At 42.2% G+C, this 24,893-nt stretch overlaps 1 protein-coding gene across 3 annotated transcripts in view; it reads right to left on the reverse strand.

Annotated features, from left to right (window-relative positions):
- Nucleotides 1-24,415, reverse strand: part of mei4 (meiosis-specific, MEI4 homolog) — a 116,293-nt gene extending 91,878 nt beyond the window's left edge. The window contains exons 1-4 of one of the 3 annotated variants that reach the window (XM_079526265.1): nucleotides 24,274-24,415; nucleotides 14,817-15,056; nucleotides 8,746-9,197; nucleotides 8,041-8,178 (exon numbers count right to left, since the gene is read on the reverse strand). In XM_079526265.1, the coding sequence (XP_079382391.1) occupies nucleotides 8,041-8,178; nucleotides 8,746-9,197; nucleotides 14,817-15,056; nucleotides 24,274-24,280 (837 nt within the window). In that variant the 5' untranslated portion in view covers nucleotides 24,281-24,415. Of the gene's footprint in view, nucleotides 1-8,040; nucleotides 8,179-8,745; nucleotides 9,198-14,816; nucleotides 15,057-21,067; nucleotides 21,345-24,273 lie in introns of those variants that run through there. The other 2 variants (XM_079526264.1, XM_079526263.1) reach the window with 2 other exon arrangements.
- Nucleotides 24,416-24,893: the final 478 nt, after the last annotated feature.

The following is a 24,893-nucleotide window of genomic DNA, read 5'->3' on the forward strand; positions in this document are numbered from 1 at the left end:
GCTGTCTCAGATATACACTATTGCTTTTAATCTGTGAAAACTGTTTTCGCCACAAGAGATAATTCTTTTTGACCTGACATGCGATTTGATATTTAGGCAAGATGTCCTCGTTTGGAAGGTCAGACGAACCTCTATTACAGTAGGTGAATTTATATCAAGGATTATTATGTTCATGATTCTGGAAACGTAAATCAGTGATCGGATTATTATAGTATATGTCATTTCTACACAAAACTATATAACAAAAAGGGGAAATCAAATAGTCCCAAATGCCAATTGTTTTATAAACAGAAAAAAAACCTTTTCAGCCATTTCCATTCAATCAAAAAATTGGGAGAAAGATGAACCCATTTTAATGAAACCCTTCCCATCTCTGCGTCCAAGCAAATGGATTATCTTTGTTGTAATGCCAATGGTATGGTGTGTAACTGTGTATGCCAAATTGTGTTCATGAATACGCTTTTGTTTGAGTAGCTGCCTGACCAGAACAAGGTCAGACCAGTTGTCCAGGGACCCATTCTGCCTCCTTCTGCCAACCTGCCAGTCATGTTAGACGTTTCGTAGTATGCAGATAAGCTAGGCCACTACGGTTCACATCATGGTGAGCCAGGGCACAACCTACAAAGTGTTGAACCATGCGATATGTTGATGTTGCGGTGAAAGGGACATTTCACCGCTGGAAGAAACTGAAGTCACTCAATGTTAATAGTATTTGTAGTAGACAGTAGCACCATTTGAAAATTGCACCCTATATGGCCAGAAAAATTATGAAGATGTGTATTTGACTAGGGTTTGACTGGATTGCTGGAATCCTACAATGACTATAATGCTTTGGTGCACTGCTTTGGTTTCCTTTAACGCATATTTGAGTAGACAAAAGGCCAAGTTTGACATTGTATACTTTTGCAATTTTGTACTGCTGCTATACTGTAGGTCCCTCTCAATTTTATTTGGAAAACCTTACATTTATGAATGTGTCCAGTGGGGCATCACAATAAAATGAGGCATAATGTGTTAATTCCACGACCGCATTTATCGGTATCGGAAATTAGGACTTGGACAATATCGGGAATCGGGATATCGGCAAAACAGTCAATATCGAACATCCCTAATTTTGACTTTCCAGCAGCTTTTAAGCATTAGCCTACTAACAAAGCAGCTTTACACCATTTTTGAGATAGTAATCCATTACATTACTACAGTTCAGTCAGATAACTCACGAACACATTTAACCAATATGTATTATAGAATCAGAATACAAGTGTGCATATAATATATTATCTTGGCATTCGGCTCTGCTGCAATTTTCTCCCTGCTCGGCACAATTAAAAACCATCATTAAACAAAGAGCAGGGAGATAGATATACAATAACAACCCCCCCATGTGGAAAAGAAATAACAGAGCCCACAGGTGGCGCTGGGGTGGTGGTGGGAGCAAACGGTGCATAACAACAACCAGGAACCATATGCAGAAGCACCCGATGTAGTATGAATCCACCCATCGATGGATGAATCCACCCGATGTAGTATGAATCCACCCATCGATGGGTGGATTCATACTACATCGGGTGGCAGAAGGAAGGCAGGAAGAATACATGCAGTCTACAGTTGGGTGCCACCGATATTGTCCCTTATCATTTGACCCATTTAGGCCTGACCTCAAAATTTAAAAAAAATCCTTCTAAATCCTTCTAAATAGCAGACCTACAAGCTCGTAGCGCGCCACTCGGTGGCGCGCTATGAGCTTGTAGATATGCTATTTTTCAATAGCTAAATTATAACATGTTTAAAACACCAAAAGGGGTTCCCGCCCAAAATGGGTTAACTGTCCTTTTGCGCAGATCACGCAAACCTCAGCAAAAAGAAAAGGACAATATCGATGGCCTCCAACTGTAGGTGAGCCCAATTGGTCAGCTGACAGCTGCCATATCAGTGAATGACATTTGGGTCTTGCAAACACTGTATACTGTACACCCACATAGTAATGCAGCATATTAACCTCTCGAATACATTCATGTCCCTTGAGCATAGCATGAACCCGCTCGAGTATATCTGACTGAACTAACTCCGCTAGCTATGTATCATTAAGTGCATATATAATCTGAGAAAACAAAGACTAAACAATACACAAATAAATAAGATTTAATAACTTATATTTTACTAGTACGGACTACGGACATAAGTAAAAGTAAGTAGCCTTGCCGAGCCATGAGGCCCATCTCCTGTTTCTGTAGCGTGAGGCAGCTTGATGTACAAGTACACCCCCTGGACATGACGCTAGTATGTCGCAATCCAACCCAATCCAACCCTCGATGCCGAGTGTCAAGCAGGGAGGCACTGGGTCCCATTTTTAGAGTCTTTGGTATGACCCGGCCGGGGATCGAACCCCGACCTCCCCCCCGTCTCAGGGCGGACACTCTAACCACAAGGCCACTGAGCTGGTCTACGGACATACTCATATCAAAATAGTAGTAATAGATTAGGTAGCGATGGGAAGTCTGATGGGGGATGGGCATGTCCTAATTTCAAATTGTATCATTGGGCTTTTGTGTTGAGAAATCTCATTGTTTGTTTGGATGGATGAGGATAAGACAGCTTCTTGGGAAAAATTAGAACAGGAATTATTAGACACTGTGGGAATGAAAGGTTTTCTTTTGATGGGTATTTCTATTAAGAAATGTAATTTGTATTATGGACCAATGTTCTCATATCTACTTCAGGTGTTTAGAGCGGTAGAGAAATATATAGGGTTTGGAACTAAGTGGTGTAAAGCTTCTCCATTGTGGAACAATAACTATATGCTATCTGGGGGGAGGCCATTCACTAATAGGAGTTGGGAGGAGAAGGGCATTAGGACCCTTCAAGATATTAATGGATCGAATAGTATTATGGACTTCCAGGACATAGTTAGAAGGTACGGGATTGATAGGCATTCTCTGTTCTTTTATTTCAGAATTAGATCTGCTTGTAGAACCTATGGGGTTCCCTGGGGAGCAGAGTTGAAGGACCATCCCATTCTTAACTCGTTTCAAAATGCCCCTAAACGAACCGTGTCATATTTATATGATCAATTAAATGCCCAGAAATATGCCCCCTCGACAGGAATGATGGCCTGGAATATGGATATAGCTGATGAAGGGCGGGAAATAGATTGGGAGGTCGTTTGGAATAATGTGGCTGGAGCATCAAAGAATCCAAATCATCAGTATATACATTATAAGTTTTGTCACAGAGCGTATGTAACGCCGAGAATTAGGCACCGAATGGGATTGGCACCTGATCCACACTGCACATTCTGTGTCCCGGGAACCCTGGGCTCATTTGTTCATATGGTATGGGAATGTCCGGGGATTTTCGAGTTTTGGGGAAGAGTTACAAGGACTTTGTCAGATCTGTTGGGAGTACAATTTCCGATGGATCCATATGTACATCTGTTGAACGATGATTCTATGTTGCCTCTTACGGCAAAGACACGGAAGGTCTGGTTGGCTGGGCTTACGGCAGCCAAAAAGATCATAGCCCAACGCTGGAATCCCCCACATGTTTCAAAAACTCATTGGCTGCGAAGCTTTCTGGACATTGCTTATCTGGAATTGTCGTCGGCAAGGATTAATCAGGCCCAGGAGGGCACAATTTCAATGTGGACAGACCTAATATCAGACCTGAAAGAATTACTGACCCGGTGATGTAATGGATGTGTTGTGGGTTGATTATTCTGTGAATAGGATGGGGGGGAGGGAGGGGGTTTTGTGTGTGTGTGTGTGCGCGCGCGTGCGTGCGTGCGTGCGTGCGTGAGTGAGTGTTTTGAGTTCAATTTTGTACACTGTAAAATGATTATGCTGTCCTTGTTCAGAAAACAAATAAAAAATTGAATGAGAGAAAAAAAAATAGATTAGGTAGCGGAAGAGAATACATGTTCTCTGTAATATCCAACATGCTTTCAATTGTTATGTGACAGATAAGTAAATTCCTAAAAAGTGACGTGAAATATAAAGGTTTCATGAGACCAAGGAAGGCAGAGGGTACAGAAGATAGAATAACAAAAGTTGCACAGTGGAGAACAAATCATCAAAGTTTTGAGGTCACGGCAAGGATAAGGGGGACGGGAGCGGGGAGCAATATTAATAAAGACATGTTGACAATACTAATGAAAAACACAGAGGCCAGCTGGGTATTCACAGGAGATTAAAAACGTCTTGAAAGTGTAAGGTGCATTTAATACAAGTAGACAAAAATCACACCCGTGTGAAGTAAGTGGTGCAACTCCGTGTGGGGGTCCCCGGGGGGGGGGGGGGGGGGGGGGGGGGGGAGTTCCAGACCCACATGAACACACCCAGGGTGCCGGCCCGATTCCGGCGAGCCGCCCCGCGTCCGAAACGGTTGAGAAATGACAGAGTTACCGTGTGGGGGTCCCTCTACTGTACCCTCTACTGTACTATACTGGCACACCCAAAATCACCATATATACAGTTAATATGTGCGTGTGTTTGTGTGTGTGTTAGGTTGCGCACCGGTGGTGAAAAACAACCATGCTGTTTCCGTGCTCAGACGCACCCAGCCACCCAGGCAGGCAGGCACCCACACACATACTCACTTAAGGAAGTGGTTGCACCACTTAAAAATATAGACACAGGGGGAAAAATATATGAAAAATGGGGGGAGGGGGGTATTGTGATGTTTATAGGTGTTCCATTTCCTTTCTCCTTTTTAAGGGACCTCACAGTCTTCATCAGGGCAAGAACAGGACTTGCCCTGATGAATGATCAAGGAGAAAGTACCGTCGGAGTCCCTGAATAAAGCACTGATGGAAGCATGTTTTTTGTTGGGTTTTTTTGGGCCCACACAGTCCCACATCATAAGCACCGTAGCGATCGATCCATCATTTCAGCAGTGGTTTTACAGTGAACACATGGCTGACCACCAAAGACTGAACCTGAGCGACCCCATGCATCACTACACCTGACAACAACTCTCTACTCCACTGGTCAAGGAAAACCTCCCCGTGTACTGAGACCAGTGGTGGAAAAAGCAGTCAAACTGTACTTAAGTACAGTATTTAAGTAAATGTTACTTTCCTCCACTTACAGAGACCATGCAGTACCTCTCAATTCCCTGCAACATCTGTCCCAGAGGAGATGGCATTTTCCAATGCGGGACTAATTGCCAATTGTTTCCGCACTCGCCTCTCGTCCATGATTTTTGGAATACATTATATGTCTGAATACATTAGCGTTAATTACCAAAATGGGAAAAGATGTGTGTAACTAACTAAAGTTAGTTACTTACACACAATAAAGTAATCAATTTCACTTTAGTTTAACTTTTTCCATCTCCATAATCATATACAGTATTTGCCTGAATTTCATTTCATTAGCATTCATTACTTGTGTGTAACTAAATATAACCAGTTAGTTAGACATCAACTAACCAATGTCACTTTAGTGTCAGTCCATAATCATATGATACAGCATCTCTGCCTGAATTTCATTTCCGTGTGAAAAGGACATACGATAGAATGCCTGTGTTAATTGCAATACATTTGATGGCTTTTGAGGGGGGCGCACACCCTGGTTTAGCCGTGTGATACCGAGTAAGCCTACTCGTTATTAATGTCATGCGAGTGCTCTGAACAGGGACATCAGGTCAAGTGCACATTCCTAGACTGGAGTGTACGGCCCACACACACTAATTTAAAGCCCACACAGTGATCTGTGCATATCTGCAATAAAGATGGCAAAAAAGAGCTATTTTCACTAGTTTGGATCACGGTCAAACGCTCTATTCGAGCTAAAAGGTTTTGGAACCACTGTGGTACAGGATTGTGGCAGACAATAGTACCTTGAATTGACAACTGGAGAAACCCTTATTTATGGCTTGTTGACTAAATGGTAAATTTATATAGCGTTTTTTTTATCCAAAGCGCTTTACATGGATTGTGCATTACATTGATACATTCACCCATTCACACACACATTCATACACCAATGGCAGAGGAAACCATGCAAGGAACTAATCTGCACATCGGGAGCAGTGTCATAATATAAAGAATGTTGTCCTTCAAAAGAATGTGGATTCAATGGATTTTCTAGAGATGCAACAAATTACAAATTAATTATTTGTGACATTTCTGAAGAATATTTGCATTCACAGAATCTCTATACTTATTTTATTTGTACTGAACTTGGTTCTTTTTCGTTTTGATTTTTTAGGATTGCTAGTGCTTAGAATTTGTTCAGACGAAATGGAATGAAAGCTCTGCCCCAAGGCAGAAGAGTCAGACAGACACAGACACCAGAATACCGTACTATGCAAGCCGTCTGAGAAATCTGTCTGAAAAATATTTCTTTCAAATATTGCAGAGTGGAGACCTCATACAGTATGACCAAAACTGTTACTTTTCAAGAGTCAAATAAAAAACAAATCACACCTGTTTGAAGTGACGGGCGCTCTTATCATCGTACATCATCAAATAGACGCTAAGCCGATTTGCTCAGACACTATGACCTAAAATTCTCCATTCATTGTCAATGGGAATTTAATGTTTGTGTAAGACGAAAATCTACACTGGTAGCCAGAGATGAAGAGTTTGTTTATTGTCATGAGTTGTCACCATCTGAGTTGGCTTTGACCGAGGCTTAAGGCTCATTCATAGTCTGGATTTTCGGTGGTGAGGTGACCACTGCTCCGGTGGTGAGGTGACCACCGGAGCTGATGAAGGCTGGATAGCCGAAACGTTTGTCATATGGTTTGAAATAAAACTTTTTGAACCACAGTCTTGATGTGTGCGACCCATCTCCTGATCCTGATATGTTGTAAATCGGGTGGCGCACCTACAGTCTGAGCGCGGTGGTCATATGAAGAGTGACCACCGGAGCTGAAATAACGTTGAGCGGTGGTGAGTAAAAACAGAGAGAAGGGCTGGGGCGGTGGCGGTGGCGGTGGTTTGCTCTTCACCGCGGCTTGTGACGTTGTAGTTCGGTGGTCACCGAAAATCCAGACTATGAATGAGCCTTTACAGGTCTTTAAATAAATACCACCCGAAACTTCTATGGGAAAAAGATGAATGTGAAATTCTCTTCTGGGCCACTCGTCGGGGGCGGGACTGCGACTCTATATTACACAGATAACAGAAGTAATCACTGTAACTTTGTCACATTGTCACCCTAAAATTGCAGAGCCCCCCCCCCCCCCCCCCCCGCACGCTCTTGTATCCCAATTTAAGCCCAAATTATTGCTTCTGATAAAAACAAGCGGACAAAGAAATCTTCCTATTTGATGTAATTCCTCCAACATCTCTTCTAACCATCATAATTTGCTCATTTTCATTGGGTGTATTGCATTATGGAAATGGTGACCTTGAAAGTTTATGCCCATTATGTCTGTCCTCACTCCAGTTATTAATATCTATGGTTATTATGACCATTATGTCTGTCCTCACTCCAGTTATTAATAACAACTTGCTGGGAACTCTAACATGAGATTAATACAACTTTAATGCCCCTGCCCTCGATTTGTTTGTTTTGGCAGATGATGAATTGAGTTTCTGAGGTTTTTAGATTCTGTTAGCAGTGCTTCTGTGCTGCCGAATATAAACGATACATTAAATCTAGAGGTGGCACGGCATACAAAATGAGTGTTGGACAAAATATCCAATGCCCAACTTGAGCTTAGATAAGTATTGATATTCCTAGTCAAATATTACAAGTCAAATAACTAATGTAAAAATAAGAAGAAAATAAGAAGAAGTTGCACAGTCAATTTTGTATTTGAGTTAAGTACCGGAGTTACTTAAAAGTACTGAAAGAAAGTACTAAAAAATACTGAAATAATAAAAAGTACATGCTTTCAAAGGTGTAAAAGTATTCAAAAGTACAAATTACAAATTGCATTTAATTTGTAATATAAAAGCATTAGTACTGCATTCATTCTATTACTGAATTAGACATCGAGTACTTTTTTCCACCTCTGTCAATGGTCTTCCCTGACTGAATACATAAACATACATGCATACAGTAACTCATGTCTGTGTTCTCTACTCACCCTGTTGAGTCCATCATGGTTCAGCAGCGTCCCAATCAGCTGTTTCAGTGACTCCTCTACGCAGCTCAGCAGCTTCTCAGGTAGCGGAAGCTTCCCAGACGCCCAGAGATCCACAGCAGTAGCTACCACCCGGCATGCCTGGACAGTGGTGGAAAAAGTACTCAAATGTTTTACTTTAGGTAAAAGTATCAATACTGCAACATAGAAGTACTCCATTACAAGAAAAAGTCCTGGAATTTGAAAAGTACCAAAAGTAAAAAAGTACACATTATGCTGAATGTCTCATTTCAAGTTTTGAAATGTATAAAAATAATAATTATATATATATATATATATATATATATATATATATATATATATATATATATATATATATGGCCAGGGGGAGGTAGTTTAGAGACCAGGATTACTGCATGTTTTTTTGTGAGGGTACCTACCCTAGGGGACACGGGGAGAACATGCAAACACCCCCAGCCCACAGCGTCCCCAGCGGGAATCGAACCCAGGACCTTCTAGCTGTGAGGCGAAAGCACTACCGACTGTGCCACCGTGCCCCCTATGGACAAAAACATATCCAACGACAACAAAATATTCTTTAGTTTTGGGTGTGAGAGTCTAAATGTCATCAAATAGTGGTCCATGGCTCAAATGCAGATTAAATAATGGGCTTTGATATGAAAAGGGTTGAAAACCACTGCTCTATACCTGCTGGAGCATGGAGCTGGGAGGCAGGGCTCGGGCTCGGGTACCGTGCCCCTCGCACGCCACCACTACGGACTCCAGCAGTCGGCAGACGGTCTCTCCCATCACCGATGTGTCGCCATCCGGACTGAGCCACGCAACACCTGGACCACAACGGTCCTCACTGTCCGTCACTGCCTTGCGGAGGCCACACATGCTCTGGAGGAACTGCATGTGGACGAGCATGGCCTCTTTGCCCCGAGGATGATGATGGCTTCCTCCCGGAGCGGTGGAGGCAGAGAACGCCAGCAGTGACGCCGCAGCAGGGCCTGAGGCGGCCAGCTCTGGTCGTCGATTTCCGGTGGTGACAGAGGGGGGCAGAGGGGGGGTCGTCCCACTGGGATGGGGCGGGTCGATGTCATTCTCTGTAACGCAGCCCGAGTCAGGCGCAGACATCAGGTCCTGAGAGAATAGGTCTAAGAAGGTAGTGGCGTCGTCACATGTTGGGAGGAATGTGGAGAATGTTTTTAAAAACACACATTGGGCATGGTGTAGTGGTGGGTATTGGGCATGGTGTAGTGGTGGGTATTGCCTGCAACCGCACGATAGATACGGCCACGATACGATATATATATTAGGGATGTTGGTAATGGATAATTTCCCAGCCGGGTAGCCGATAGAATTATCCGGTTAATTAACGGTTGTTGATTTTTTTTCCCCCTTTTCTTTTTTTTTAATACCCCAAATGTAATATGCATGTATACATAATTAAAGCATGCATGCATGCATCTGCCTGTCTACCTAGTATAGCTATATGGGGTCCGCTAACTCCAAAACATAAATAAATACAATGCTGTCATGTCCAGTCCAGATCTGAGCAACCTAGCTACCTATAAAGCCACTGGCCGCTTGGGATAAGCCTTTTTTTTTATTAAGGAAGATCAACATGCGTGTCAACTTTTCGCTGACGAGAAAACCCTCTCAGTTCCTGTCTGGTAAACACCAGATAGCACATGGCTAACTCGATAGCCGTGCCAGTGTTCGGAGATGGAGGAGGAGGCTGTAAACTTTCTCCAGGCCAATAATGGATTTAATAATGCCAAGTAGGTCTCTCCACTTCATTGTGCAGAGCCATTGAAGTACGACAGAGAACTTTGCGCCATTGAGGGGGCAGAAAACAGCACTCGAGCATGACAAGAGTGTGACAAGCTGGAGTTTGAAAATACATTGTTTTCAACGCAGGTGGAGCAAATAACAGCAATTGTAAGAATGTGTGCAACATGACAACTGTTTTAAAATATTGTACAGTGACAACTAAAGTTGTCAAAAAAACGATCCCTGAATAAATAAGTGTAGTGAGGTGCCAAGCGCAGATAAAAAAAAAGAAAGCATGGCAATAAATTTGGCAAAGCAACATCAAAGAGAAATCCTGCCAACTACACTGATAAAGGACTGCAGTGATTTTGTTGAGCTTTACCTGCACCCAGCTCACACCTTTGATCAGACTGTTATTTCAAGAACTGTAGAGATTGGAATCAGACATTTGTAGAGTGTGCTTCTCTAACATTCCCCCAAAAAACACATAAATGTCATTAACTAAAAACAAATTCAATGCCTTTCATGAATAAGTAAAATACAAATAAAAAAATCCCATAAATTAGAAAACAAATGTTTAAGAAGTAGTGAAAATAGCACTACAAGCACACAACGCGTTGCAAGCTTTTAGTTTGGGTCCCGAGCAAACGTCTCTCTCTTTTGGGTCTCGATCTGAAAAGTTTGGGAACCACTGTTCTCTGTCTATGTCCTCCTCTTTTTAGTACAATATGTACAGTATGTCACATATTGTGTTCTGCAGACGGTCACCTTTCATGCTAGAAGGGTGTTTTTCCTCTAGGATCCCTGTTGAATAAAATTAATGTCTCATCACGTCACAAGCTCACCTTTGTATTTCAAGGTATAGTAAGTAATTTTAAAGTTGCCGTAAAACGTCTGTTTCCCAGGCAGCTTCTCTATCCAGTCAGCAATGGTCGGCTGTGATGCATTATAATAAAAAAGTGCAATGTTATCTAATCAAGTTGGAGACTGTTACCTAATGCCGCTAGAACGCACAACATAATGAAGCGTCATGGGTGATTAGATTGTGTAAAAATACAGCGTGTCCAAATTATAATGTAATTATGCCAAATTTCAACTCACTCCAAATTTCCACTCGGCAACTAATTAAAAAGAAAAGATGCCAGTAAACAAACACCACAGAGTGATAGGTTAAGTCAGGATAGAAATTGAATCAGTCCCAATCCCCAAGCATTGGGACAACCTCATTTCAGGCAATACGAATTGCCATTACAAGTCATCCAATTATACCCCGCAGAAAAAACCCAGTTAACATTCAATAATGCAATTTCGACATTGGCTTCACGTATTTTTAAATACCCTCTTTTCAAAGCTGGTCAAACAATGCCTGGTCTCGTTAGATTAGCAAAAATTCCACTTGTTGCTGGAAAAACAGCTTGTTCACCATGCCGAGAATGGTGAGCCAATTAGCCTCCACAGCAGACACAATGAGTAATCCTCTCTCCGTTATACCAATGACACATTTTGGAACCTGAGCCCTGCTGTTAGCTAATTGACTAAATTAAAACCAACTTCAAAACAGTGTACTCGTGACCAATTGGGTTGTTACTAGAAGAGCCCAAGCGATCCCAATTTTGGAGGGTCCTAGAACACGGATTACCAATGTTTTGTCCCATACTTGATCAAAATGGGCAAGATAAAAAAAACGAATCGAAAAAAGATCGAGACCTAGATTCAGACACCTATGCAATCTCATTTTGTGAAGAATCGCGCAGCACTAGTTGGCTGTCCAATTCATTGTAGTTACTCTTATCTTATCTTTTATTTTTTTAATAAATATTATCATGGAACAAGTGTATGTAGGAGATCAATGAATGTGTGTATGTGCATTGTGATGTTGTTGGCAAGTGTGTTGTTGTGTGTGACCAAGTCAAATTTCCCTCGCGAGACATTGGACAATAAGTATGTCTTATCTTGTACTGCCCCATAAGATTAATTCTTATTTTACCTAGAGAACTGGAGTACATGAGAAACTTGAGAGACTCAACCAAGACAGACATGTGCTTGGTACAGACAGACATGCGCTTGGTACAGACAGACATGCGCTTGGTACAGACAGCCATGCGCTTGGTACAGAGAACTACAGACAGCCATGCGCTTGGTACAGACATTCCATTTCCCCCAATAACCGGGAGAGACAGCGAGTGCATTTTCCGGCAGCTGTTGTTGAGAAAATAAACTTTTAAGCGCATTATAATCCATTATAAATGCACTTCCAATGCATTATAGACCCTTCCTTAAAATACCAAAATAAATGTTTATAACTATGCTGTGTAGCCTAGTTTCACCCAGGCCTGCCCCAGTCTCAAAACTCTTCAGTCGACCCTCACCCATAAAGCAAGTCTGACCAAATACAAACTCTCTTCAGTCCACCCTCACCTAGTGTTGATTTTGTCCACTAAAACTATGACAAAAAAAGTAGAGATCCAATAGAACTAAAAGACAAGTCATTTTATGCATGCTGAAAATAGCCGATCCACAAGTTGTAGATCGGCTATTTTCAGCACGCAACCAAGTGTAAAATCAGCCATTATGACGCCTTCAGGGCCCCCCAAAATACATTTCAGTCAACAAAATCAACTGTAGATTTAGTCAACAAAAACTAGACTAACACTAAAACATAGTTTTTGAATAGTTATTCAAATAACTATATGACTAAAATGGACTCAACCATAAAGCAAGTGTGACCAAATAGCAGCATCACTATTGCACAGTTTCAACCAGTGTATTGCAAGCTCAGCAGAAAGCTGGGTCCCGGGTATGCTGTAAATTAACCCCCAAACGGTGATGGGGATATGCCAAGCCCAGTAAGGCTATCCAACGTAGAAGCTGCCACTACCTACTGGCAAAAAGTGGAACTGCAGCACGTTCATGGAGGTGGACGGACGTTCATGTGCATAACGTGCGTCATTCCGGACCTCAAATTTGAGGTCCGGGCTTAACTTCCGCTCACTCGAGCCATTGCGTTATAATTGTACTTCCGGCAGTCTTCTGGGTGCTTCAAAGCGCCACTGAGCAACTGCTATTGAAATGTATAGCGGGGGGGCTGTCGCTCTCGGTCTCTATCCTTTTATTACTCTATGGAATAAGCACCCTGTGCAGTACACATTACAGCCCTCTCCTGCATTAGCATAAAGTGTTCTCTGCTAGTGTGTGTGTGTGTGTGTGTGTGTGTGTGTGTGTGTGTGTGTGTGTGTGTACACACATACGCCCACCCCACAGACTGTACAGGTCTTGAATTATTCATGGCCCATTTGGGAGACCTTAGCCTGGTTTTGTGCGAATACCTTGGCAGAAATATTCAAGTACATCAGGTCATTTGAGGTGGCCTGAATGGGTAGAGAGATAAGAGGCCTGCCCACTATGTCCTAGACACTTAACCTCTAAGTGCTCCCCGGATGCTGTATTAATAGCGCCCACTGCTCCTAATAGTTAGGATGGGTAAATTCAATATACAAATTTCATGTGACAAGAAATACCTTAAAGGATGGGTACTACTGTACATTTCAGGTGCCGACACTAATTGTTGTCTGCACGGGGCAAGTAAAAACAAATATGCAAGTGGAGTTTGCTTTCTGTTTCTCTCTTTCTTTCTCTCTTTCAACAACAAGCAAACATCTCTGAACATAGCGCTCTCTCTCACTCAATCTACCTCGCTCTGTCTACGCCACAAACACGCACCAGCTGCACAATCTGTTCCTACAGCGACGGGATCATCAAAGAGTGATTAAAATGTGTTTCAATCAGACAACAGCGAAATGAGAAACAATGTCCATGAGGTCTGTCCTGAGGTTTGTTGGCCGCGACCCTACCCCAACACCCCAACACTCATATTTACTGATTTAAGGGAGCTGGATCTCAGAACTGTCCATGCGTGCAGGTGTGCTGTAGCTGAGCTATTCCTCTCCTTTACCGAGGATATGTCTAGTTCATTTCATATATGCATTAAGCCATGGATCCCCGTTTGTTACGATTTTTAACTCCGGGTCCCCGATCTAAGAACATTTTAATTGTTGTCTCCGCCAGGCGATAGCATGGTGAAGGCTATGTTTTCGCCCACTTCCGTCCGTCCTTCCGTCTGTTACCAGCTAATCTCCGGCACCGTTGGCCCGGTTGCTACAAAACTGTGCACACATTCCCTGGATGCCGATTTCGAAGACTACTTTTTCCACCACTGATGACGTTTCGAGCCCAAGCAGATCTTTTTCAGACCTCTCACACATGGGACCTCTTAGCTGATTATACTTTTGGAAACCTGTAATTCTGTGCTACAGTGAAGTATCCATTTTTATGAAGGTAACCTATTATAGATTTGTATTCAGAATGTAGCCTGTATCTTCAGTAGAGTAGGCAACCAAATATATTATTCATATCAGTGCAGACTTATCAACAACGGCTGTTTTGAAAATGCTGCTGCTGAAAACAAAACACTGTCAGTACTGTCAGTTTTATTTCTCTGTACGCTAAATACACTCTGTACAGAAGAGTGTAATATATATATTTATTTTTTATCCCATGATTTTGTGACCCATTTTTTCACCCAGTGTCAATCATCTAATGAAATACCGGGCTCTACACTCCCTCTGCCAACCCGGGGAGAACAACGGACTGACCTCATTATTACTTCCTTCTATGCATGAAGAGTCCAAGCCGCTTTTTTTCACCTAACAGGGGGGAGTTTCCCTGGTTGGATGTAGCGCGTCGAAGGAGCACGTTATTCCAACCAGTTACTTCCCCATCCATCAGGTGCCCCCACTGGCCAGGGGGAGGTAGTTTAGAGACAAGGATTACTGCATGTTTTTTGTGATGGTGCCCTACGTAGGGGACCACACTGCTGGGATGAACGTCTCAACCTGTTGGTGTGGTTTGGGGTTTAGTTGTGGTTGCAGGATGCAGGCTATTGGCACTGGCATCACTGATCTGGTCTCAGGTCTTAATGGGTATTAAAGGCACCCACCCACCTGCCACTGTGCTCTTTGGTTGGGACGCAAGCCTGGAGAGGAGCAGCTCCTGACGCAGTCGAAGGACCTCCTCCTGGAGCCCGTGGGCCTTGTTCTTCCAGTCGTCATGTTGGTCCCTCAGCCGGCAGGCCAGAGCCTCCGCATGCTGCCTACCACTCTTCCCCGTGGGCCTGCTCCTTATTACAGCCACGGCCACAGATAGCCAATGTCTCTTTGAGAGCCACTCGGCACCTCGGGCATCTGAAAGAAGGGGTGCAGGTTTACTGTCAACTAATCAATCCACACAAACAAAAAGGTAGGAGCGCATGCCAAAAGTGGGGGAGGTGCTGACCATGGGAGACAAACTTGAACAGAAAGGAGGAGAGGTTGCACAACTCAGTCACGATGCAAAGAAAACGTTATTATAAGATTACCAACATTTCGGCAAAAAAATGCCTCCTTCAGAACGTCGTGTCTACGAGTCGTGCGACACCTACTCCTTTATGTTCAAACCAATCAATCCACATAATGAATAGAACAGTGAGCGGATAAAGGAACTCTTGCTTGCAGTTCCTTGTGGGATTCCAAATAGGACCTTGGCTTACAAGTTTGTAACTGAGGGTTATGTGGGGGATCCTTGAATAAAATAAAAAAAAGAAGAGTTTAACTCTTTGAGAGTTTCAAGGATTTCTATATAGTTTTTAGACTTCTCTATGGCAGAATGGCGTTTTTGAATGATTTATTGAAAATTCTCTGTTGTGAATGTGTGACAACGAAAGACCTTCAGAGAAAGCTTGGCTTGTCTGCTTCCAGGAAAAAAATGAACTGAGTTGATAAAATGTTTAGTTTTTGTGTTGGAAGCCATTTAAAAGAGCCTGCATTTACACTGGGTAGTGTTTCTAGGACAACAAAAAAAGTTATGCCCGGTTGAAGTTTTATTTTCTAAATAACTTTTTTTCTGCTGGGCGTACATAGCCATGCAATATCTCATTTTAAAGGGTGAGTTGTCTAGTTCAATTAAAATAAAATAAAAAGTTTCTCACATGTACCACTGTAGATATTTTGCCATCTATAAATAGCATGGTCAGTCATGATCAATCTGACCTATCCAGCTAAACGTCCCCCTAGCTCTGAAATGGAACATCATATAAACTCAATTCTTTTTTGGGGTAAAATTAGACATTCTAACGCACATTTTGATATATACCATGTTTACATAGTCTTACCAGTACCGTGTCTATTCATGCATGTATCTCAAAAACCTGTTGTGAAGAAACAGTTTTGATAAAAAACACATCCAAGGACATTGTTTTGATATGACTTTGTGCCCATGATATGTATCAAAATATAGACTTGAATGTATACTGTATTATAACAAAATATTGGGTTCTTACCATCTACCGTTACAGAGTAAATCACAGTTGAAACTCGCTTAGTCAAACCATAAACCTCAGAATAGTGAACAAAATAGCCATGACAGGTCTAACTCATTGTAAAAGATTGTCTTTTATTTTTTATGACTACTAACATAATACAATTATAATAAATATTACAGAAAATAAATAGGCCTACATACAAAACAGTTGTCCCCAAACTCCCCAGTGTCCCCAAACCACTGCATTCCAGTTGTTCTTGACGGTGTGTGTGTGTGTGTAGGCTAAATTTAAAAAAAAACAACAACTGAAATGAATGAATGCATCCGGTTCAGTGTCGGAGAACTCCATCGCAGTCTTGACTCTTCGTCTTCATCATCATCATCATCATCATCATCCTCCTCCTCCTCCTCATCTGATGCCAGTTCTAAATATATAAAAATAAACATTTAGCTGTAGTCAGCCCGGCCAATAGCCAGTTGGGGGGGGGGGGGGACGTAGGCTATCTGACATCATCGTCATCATCATCATCACACGGAGACACACTAAACAATGTACAATCATGATTGTACACAATATACAATGAATGCAATTATCATGCAAGCTCAGACGTCAATGAAACGTCATACAGATCTTATATAATACGCTACTGTTAGCTTCACTCCCCGTCCCCCCTCCGATCCTTGTAGCAAGGTCATGATAACCACGCGTTGCTTCAGTAAACGATGCATGTTTGTTCTCCGTCTTTGTAGACAGTAAATAAAAGGAGCGAACATTACTCTAAAGATCAGATCGCCTATAAGGCACGCTACAATATAAAATACTTGTACTGCCATGCGTGCATGCCTGCTACGATACATTTGTACTGCACCAACCAACCGATCGACACCAACCCCCCCTCCAGCCATTATCCAGCACCAATGCACCGACCAACACCATTAGCCAGCACCTTTGGTGCTGGCTAATGGCTGGGGGCCATCGTGGTGAGTCATTCTGGCGTCATGATCTGACTAGTAGTAGTAATTATCCAAGCATCTATTTGTAGCGATCATCTTATGATTTCTGATCACTATAGAAGGGCATTTTCTACAATAAGATTACCTCAAAACATTCCGGGTTGATCGTCTTCTTCAATGGTTTCCCGGTATAGCTCATCGGACGACGATGGGGAGACAATGAAAAAAGGAGGGAGGGAGCAGCGAGTCTCGCTGTAAGCACTGGACCAGGGCTACTCCGCCTGGAGAAGGCGACTGGGACGCGTATGGATCAATACTACTACCACAAAACTCGCTCAAATAAATAGTACTGCTTTCAACTTTTTCTGCTAGAAAATCGCTCGGGCGAGACGGCAAAACAGGCAAAACAATGAAAACTATGAAGACTCCCTCTGCCCCCACTGTTTACAGGGGGTGGGACCAGCTTCCAATGGCAACACGTACACGTGTGTCACATGACACGGGTTTTCTGGGTAATGTAGTTGGAATATAAGCTCAGGAATTTAAACAGCGCTTCGGAGCATATTAATATGTTTAGATTCATCAAAAACTGTGAAGACGCCAATTGGCGTCATTGATCATTTACGGAATTCTGATGAAGACGCCAATTGGCGTCTTTCACCTTCTAAGGGTTAAGAACCACCGGTGTAGAAGATGAAGATATCAACGAAGGATATGATTAAAGTATAGTTTTAACAGACATTTTGGTTGAAACAGTGTTAGTTTATACAGGGACACATGAGTCGCATCCCAAAGCTGTAGTCAGCGTCAGTTATTCCTATTTTCATTCACATCTCAGCTGATCATTATGTCACAAATGCATACTCCAATCTAATTCACACTCAAGCATAGAGCACCGAAGTCCTGACGTCACTGTCAGTAGAGGGCGTCAGTCCCCAGGTTCATGTACTTTTTATTTGCATTGTAATCTCCATAGGGGATTTTAGATGGCCTCATATAAGAACTGTGTTTGAAAAATAAACCGATCACCCCGGCCTTTTCACTCATATGGATATGAAGCATCGACTGAAGGTGGAAATGTACAAATATACCCAAAGAGTAACAAAATAAGCGTTAGAAACGAGCCAAACAACCCAGAGACTACATTTCCAGGTAGGCGGGTGGCTGCATCTGCCCGTCGCACAACAGAAACGGAATGTTAATTACGTTTATTTTAATTTTATTGATATTTAATGTTTCGTGGTTAGTACGAGTCGAGTCACCACCAGCTGAGCTTACGTCAACGAGGAATCTCAGGAACGCAATGTGTTGACAGCTGGGCATGATGTATATTAGCAGCGACATTGCCTTCATATGTAGTTTCAAGGCTTTTGCGGCCACATTAATTCCATTTTCTCCAGAAACTGGCTGTATCAAATATGAATGGAAATGCTTAACGACGCACAGCCACTCCCCTGACAGAAAGGCCGGGGTGGTCGGTTTATTTTTCAAACACAGTTCTTATATGAAGCGACCTAAAATCCCCCTATGGGCCTGGGCCAGTGGTCCAGGCACCTTGGCTGGTAATCCAGTCTGGCAGTGTGCCGCGGGTTCGACTCCCGATCCCGACGGCCTTTACTGCATGTCTTCCCCCCATCTCTCTCCCCATTTCCTGTCAGCCTACTGTCTGTCCCTCCATGAAAACAATTAAATAAAAGGCGAAAGCCACAAAAAGAAACATTTAAAATCCCCCTATGGAGATTACAATGCAAATAAAAAAATCACACCCGTGTGAACTGAGTGGTGTAATATAGCCTGTCTGACGTAATTAAATCATGTCTGACGTAATGAAATCACACCCGGGTGAACAGGGTGAACATAGCAACCATGCTCATTTTTTCTGCACTAACAAAGCCAGTTGTAGAAATCACACCCGGGTGAACAGGGTGAACATAGCAACCATGCTCATTTTTTCTGCACTAACAAAGCCAGTTGTAGGAGTGGTTTTCACCACTCAAAAATACATGAACCTGGTGACTAACGCCCTCTACTGAAAGTGACGTCAGACTTCGGTGCTCTATCCTTTAAATACGGCTTGCATTCACTTCACCCCTGCTCGTCTTACTGCGCTTTGAAAATCGGGTTATAATGGAGGCTCAACGGAGCTGGATTTAGAAATCGCATCGCTGCTGGTGACGGAGGAGGGCTATACTACCCGGAGCAATGCTAAAAGGTAAACAAACGGTTGGCACATATGGATTTCATATATGGATTAAATGGTTGTCTACGCATAAGCGTAGTTGGCATAAATAGGTCCCAATAGCCTAGCTACGTTTATAAGTGTAGATGGCAAGAAAGGAATTAACGCAAATTTGAACTGTATTCCATTTGTTGCAATAAATGGTAAATCTACTTTGACGTGAGTGTTTCGTGTCTAAGAAGGTATTCCAACAGGTGATTATGGCTTAAAATCACGGCCCCTTCTAATGTGTGAGGGGGCCATGATTTTTCGATTACTTTTTTCATTATTCTTTTTGTGAAATGTGAAATGTCCATTTACACCCTATGGCCTACTCTGTGTAGATTAGATAGTTTATTATACTCAACAACTAGCTCTGGACAATAGTACTAATGCTATGGACCAGAGCTACTCAACAACATCAATAAGAAGTGTCGGAATAGTAAGTAAGTGAGGGGCGCTCTTATCATCATACATCATCATACATCACATTCCGTGCCCAGCCAATCAAATCCTCACAAATGTAATTCCAATCACTTTTGGCATCTTCACTTTTCTGCACTCACTTTTATCTTCAATATGTACTTTCCTCAGCCAATCAAATCATCGCTATGGTGGGGTGATCAGCCAATCATCAGCCAATGTTTGTGTTCACACAAACCCTCAAAGCTGGGCTCATTGAAGAGAAATTTTCTATATCCATCTTTCTAACTACAGTATCTAGGATTGTAGGCTCGCCAACTAACTATGGAAAGGTGCAATAGAACAGTGGTTCCCAAAGTGGGGTCCGGGGACCCCCAGGGGTCCTTAAGGGAGTTCCAGGGGGTCCCCAGCTAAATGATAGTTTGGAACCAAATGGACCCTTATGGAAATTGTAACCGTTGGTTCCATTTGTACACTTAACTTTGATTTTACAATATAAACTGGGGATTGATCCCATAATTAGAAATGCCATTAAATGGGGGTCCATAGACTAATGCATGTCAAACTGGGGGTCCTTGAAATGAAACGGGTTTAGAATCACTGCTAGAGCCATCAAAATCTTCTCTTTATGGGGGTCCCTGGCATATCTTTTCAAATGGGGGTCAATGAGTGTACATTTGGGGGTCCTTGACATGAAAAGGTTTGGGAACCACTGCAATAGAAAACAAAAGCATATCATTGAAACTCATCATCAGTAAGAATTATAGCCCAAGGGCTGTTATATTACTGTACTGTATGTATAGTACATGCATTTCATGTAGGCTATTCCATATACATGTACACATGTAGACACACACACAGCCAATAACATCCACAGTACACCTGTTGGCAATACATCAGTCCTGTACCATAAATAACATCACATGACTTATCAGGTAATCAATTTGCTGTAGCCTACATCAGTGGTTCTCAAACTTTTCCATGGGAAGGACCCCTAAATTAATGTGTATTTGGCCGTGGACCCCCATCAAAAATATTCAAACATATCCACCATGAGACCACCATGAGATTGTACAAAATGGAACGAAATGGACCCGTAGTAAGGGTTCATTTGGTGATGTTACAGCAACATAAGGTCAATTTAATTGCATGGTTCCTATCCATCGTTTATCTGGAGACTCCCTGGAATCCCCGACTATACCGCCCTCGGCGTCCCCGGACCCCACTTCTAGAACCACCGGCCTACAGTACATTCATAGAAACATAAATATCCACGCGGTAAAAAAAAAAGTACATACTTACTTACTTCCATGTTCAACTCGTCCATCCATATGGGGTGCAGTCAGAGCTAACGTGTTAGCATTAGCCAACAAACTTTTGTTGTACTGACAAGTGACATGTAGCGCAATAATAATATCTAATGTAATAAATAACTGGCTAATCTACAATTGAAACTTAATTAGCGGGGTGTATATTCGCTACTCGCTAGCAGACCATGCATGGCGTCTCTGACTGAGCTTGAATGAAGTAAAGGTAAATATTAAAGTCTGAGTGGTTCTCAAACAGTGGTCCGGGGACAACCGACAACCACTGGTTTAGGGGAGGTTCCATGCAGGTGATCCCGCCCATGCAGCATAAATGATGCAGAGTTGGTAACCAAATGGACCCCAGGCTATGACCCCAGGACCCGTATAGATCTTTAACACTTGAGAATGTAAAATGAAACCAAATAGTGTGGGGGGTATTTATATGCAAATATCATGACCAATGGCATTGCAAGAATAAACAATGAACATCAATGATGATGTTTAGGTGAAAAAAGAACAGAAAATTTTTATTAATTAAGTAATTAATTAAAATAAAAATGTTACAGGGAAGCATCGTTGGGTCTACATATGAATCCAAATGTAATGGCATGCCGCATGACAGTAAGAATATTGCCAGGTGCTTTTCATATTGATGAGTGCTCTAAAATTGACAACAAGCAGTAAGTAGGGCTCTTAAACTGTGACAACAAAATAAAGTAAACAAGCATTCTTTAATTTCTAGCACCTGTCATTGCCCTTTGTGCTGACATACTGAGCAGTGCTTTGCTTAGATTTCTTTGTGCCATCATTCAAGTATTGTGTATTTATTACATGAATAATAATAGATCGCTGTTGATCTAATTAATTCTAGCATGTTGTTGACAAGCATGCAGAGGGTCTGAGAGTGGGTTTATGTTTCTGGTCTGGTTATTTGTTTCATGTCTCAGTGGCAGTGCCACTTAACTGAGGGCAGCTCTTGGGTTATAATTGCTATTGAATAAAGTGAACTTGTGTCCAGAATATTTATGTTTATCTTTTTAAAGTTAATTATCATTGGAACTCAATCTAATCTTCCTGCATGCATTTGGTGTGCTTTGCCTTTTCATCAGTCATATTTTTCCACATAATTCTGCAAAATTCTATTTGATATATTTGTCCAATGTACTGCAGTCAGTTAGCCCGTCTCCGGACCCCCCGGGTTGAGCTCCTTTGGACCCCTACCACGTAGGGTCCGGTATCACCGGCTTCAAGCGACATGGGATGCAATCTGATTTACCCTGACTTAGCCCTGTGCTGCGCTGTGGGTGTCACGCTGACATATTCCAAACGAAGCATATGAACGCTATAGGAGACAACGAACCATCTGACCCCCCCCGCGAACGGCTCAGAAGCCGTTAAGTATTTTTAATGTTTGTACGACCGTTTTGGCAGCTACCTGCGACAGAGGCAGGAACGCGCAGATAGCCAGTTCCGGCGCTCTGTCGCAGGTGATGGAGGCGGTACAATAGGATGTCAATAAGGAAGTCAAGGAAGGAAGGAAGAGAGCTGCCAAAACGGTCGTACAAACATTACAAATACTTAACGGCTTCTGAGCCGTTCGCGGGGGGGGGGTCAGATGGTTCGTTGTCTCCTATAGCGTTCATATGCTTCGTTTGGAATATGTCAGCGTGACACCCACAGCGCAGCACAGGGCTAAGTCAGGGTAAATCAGATTGCATCCCATGTCGCTTGAAGCCGGTGATACCGGACCCTACGTGGTAGGGGTCCAAAGGAGCTCAACCCGGGGGGTCCGGAGACGGGCTATGCAGTCAGTGTATCTTGAGAGGGCAGATCCCACACATAGCACAATAGGCCTATACTGTAGGTAAGATAGAATATCAATTGGTTTGTCCTTGTGTTGGGACTATACACTCTGTAAAGATAAGTCTTAAAAAGACAGATGCAACTGCCTTCTTCAGGCATCTACCGAAACGTTGGTTCCTACTCTGCATCCTAATAAATAATCGTCACTTTGGCTGTCAGTGTGTGCGGCCACTCTTTTGTCTTTTTAAGACATATCATTTTAGATGTTTCTGCCGTGAGCTGGCACCACTATTAAGATGGTGTGCGTTTAACATCCTCCTGCACACAGAATCTCCATGCAAGTGAAGGTCATCATAGACTTCCCACCAGATGCCTCATTATCGGATATCGTTGCCATAAAAAGGGACAAAAGGACAATGTGATTTTTGTATTGCTACATGTCTGTAGTTTATGAAATGATTTGATAGCAATGTCAAAATGGCAGCTGATTACTTGTTTTCGGCCCTTTTATCTGATATAAAATTGTATAGTGAATGGTAGCCGCAATTTGCAACTCTAGATTGTTTTATAATGGGATGAATCTAGAGTTGCAATACCCTCCATTGACTCCCCACTCATCCAATTTGGTTTGCTATCTGCTTGTCTTAAACAACGTTAAACTCACCAACATTGCAGCTGTAGTCCAAGCTTGAATTATCCTCTTTCAATCTGCCGAGCTTGTTTTTCATAAAAATCCACCGTAGACATGTTATGAGCTACTTTCTGTCAAGAAATTCTGTGCAGGTCAGTGATTCTTTTTCTAAATCTAGCGTTGCAAATTGCGGCTAAGTGAATGGCATAACTAAGCAAATAATGGGCCGATTTGGATGATTCTGCCATCAAAGTATAGGTTTTCTGCCGAGTTGATTTATGAGGTGACGTCAAGTGCAGTGTCATGTGTCAAGTGTCAAAGGTCAATGTCAAGGTCATTTTGGATCCAAAATGTCCTATAATACTATAACAATCAGTCTGATGTTATATTAAATAAAATAAAGAAATAAAGGTCCTGTACCTGCGACAGTAAATATTTCAGTAAACTATTTCCTTTTAAGTGAAATTGCAATATCTTTATATTCTTTAAAGGTAGATCAAACCAAAATCATACACTTGAGCAATCAATCCCTTCAAAACGTAAATTAAAGGTTCAATTCCCTTTAAATTCTCCCCTACAATGTCCCTTTAAAGGTGCCCCAAAGTCAAAGTATTTCAAAAGTAATCGCGCAAAAAAGTAATCCAAGTATCCAAAGTAATCCAAACGTTGTAGATCCTCTTTTATTCAATTAGGTAGTCCAAAAAAGTTAGGAAACAAAAAGACAATGCATTGCTTACCGGGAAAAATAAATTATATATCCACCTCACCCGACATTTAAGTCCAGAGTCATCTGCTGGGTCCTTTGTTATACAAGCTCTGATTGTTTGTCAGAGCTCAACACCTCAGAAGCTGCCCTACCAAACTTTCTTTCCTTCCCTCAGCAAAGTTCTTCGGTCAGACAGGCATTTTTTGCGTTCACTTCTGAATTGGCATAGTATTGGCCTTTAAAAGAGGCATAAACATAACCACACCAAACCCTCTTCTTACTGCCCAAAATGGAACCCAGGCTCGGCGCCTGACTTCCTGTTCTTTTATAGCTTCCTGGAAATATTGCTCACACACATTTCCCCACAGCTCCCCTTGTGATCAAACCTTGTCATTTGTCAACAGAAAATTGATGACCATGGTTCAACTACACAAAACACATTATATTGTATTCTCCGTACACTATATTTCAGTGTTAAATATTCAACCCTAGTTTAACCAACATATTCCCCTGTTATTCCCCAGTATGTTTAATTTTCTTCAATACTGATACCAGGCCAGGAAATACATTGTTTCACACATTTTATGTGGCAGTGTCACATAATACTACACTAAACCGTCTTGGACTTCTTTTGATCATGTTTTCACCTGTTATCCTTTGATCCTGAAGCTGTACATTAAC

Source organism: Electrona antarctica (assembly GCF_951216825.1).
Source record: "Electrona antarctica genome assembly, chromosome: 17".
Classification (NCBI taxonomy): domain Eukaryota; kingdom Metazoa; phylum Chordata; class Actinopteri; order Myctophiformes; family Myctophidae; genus Electrona; species Electrona antarctica.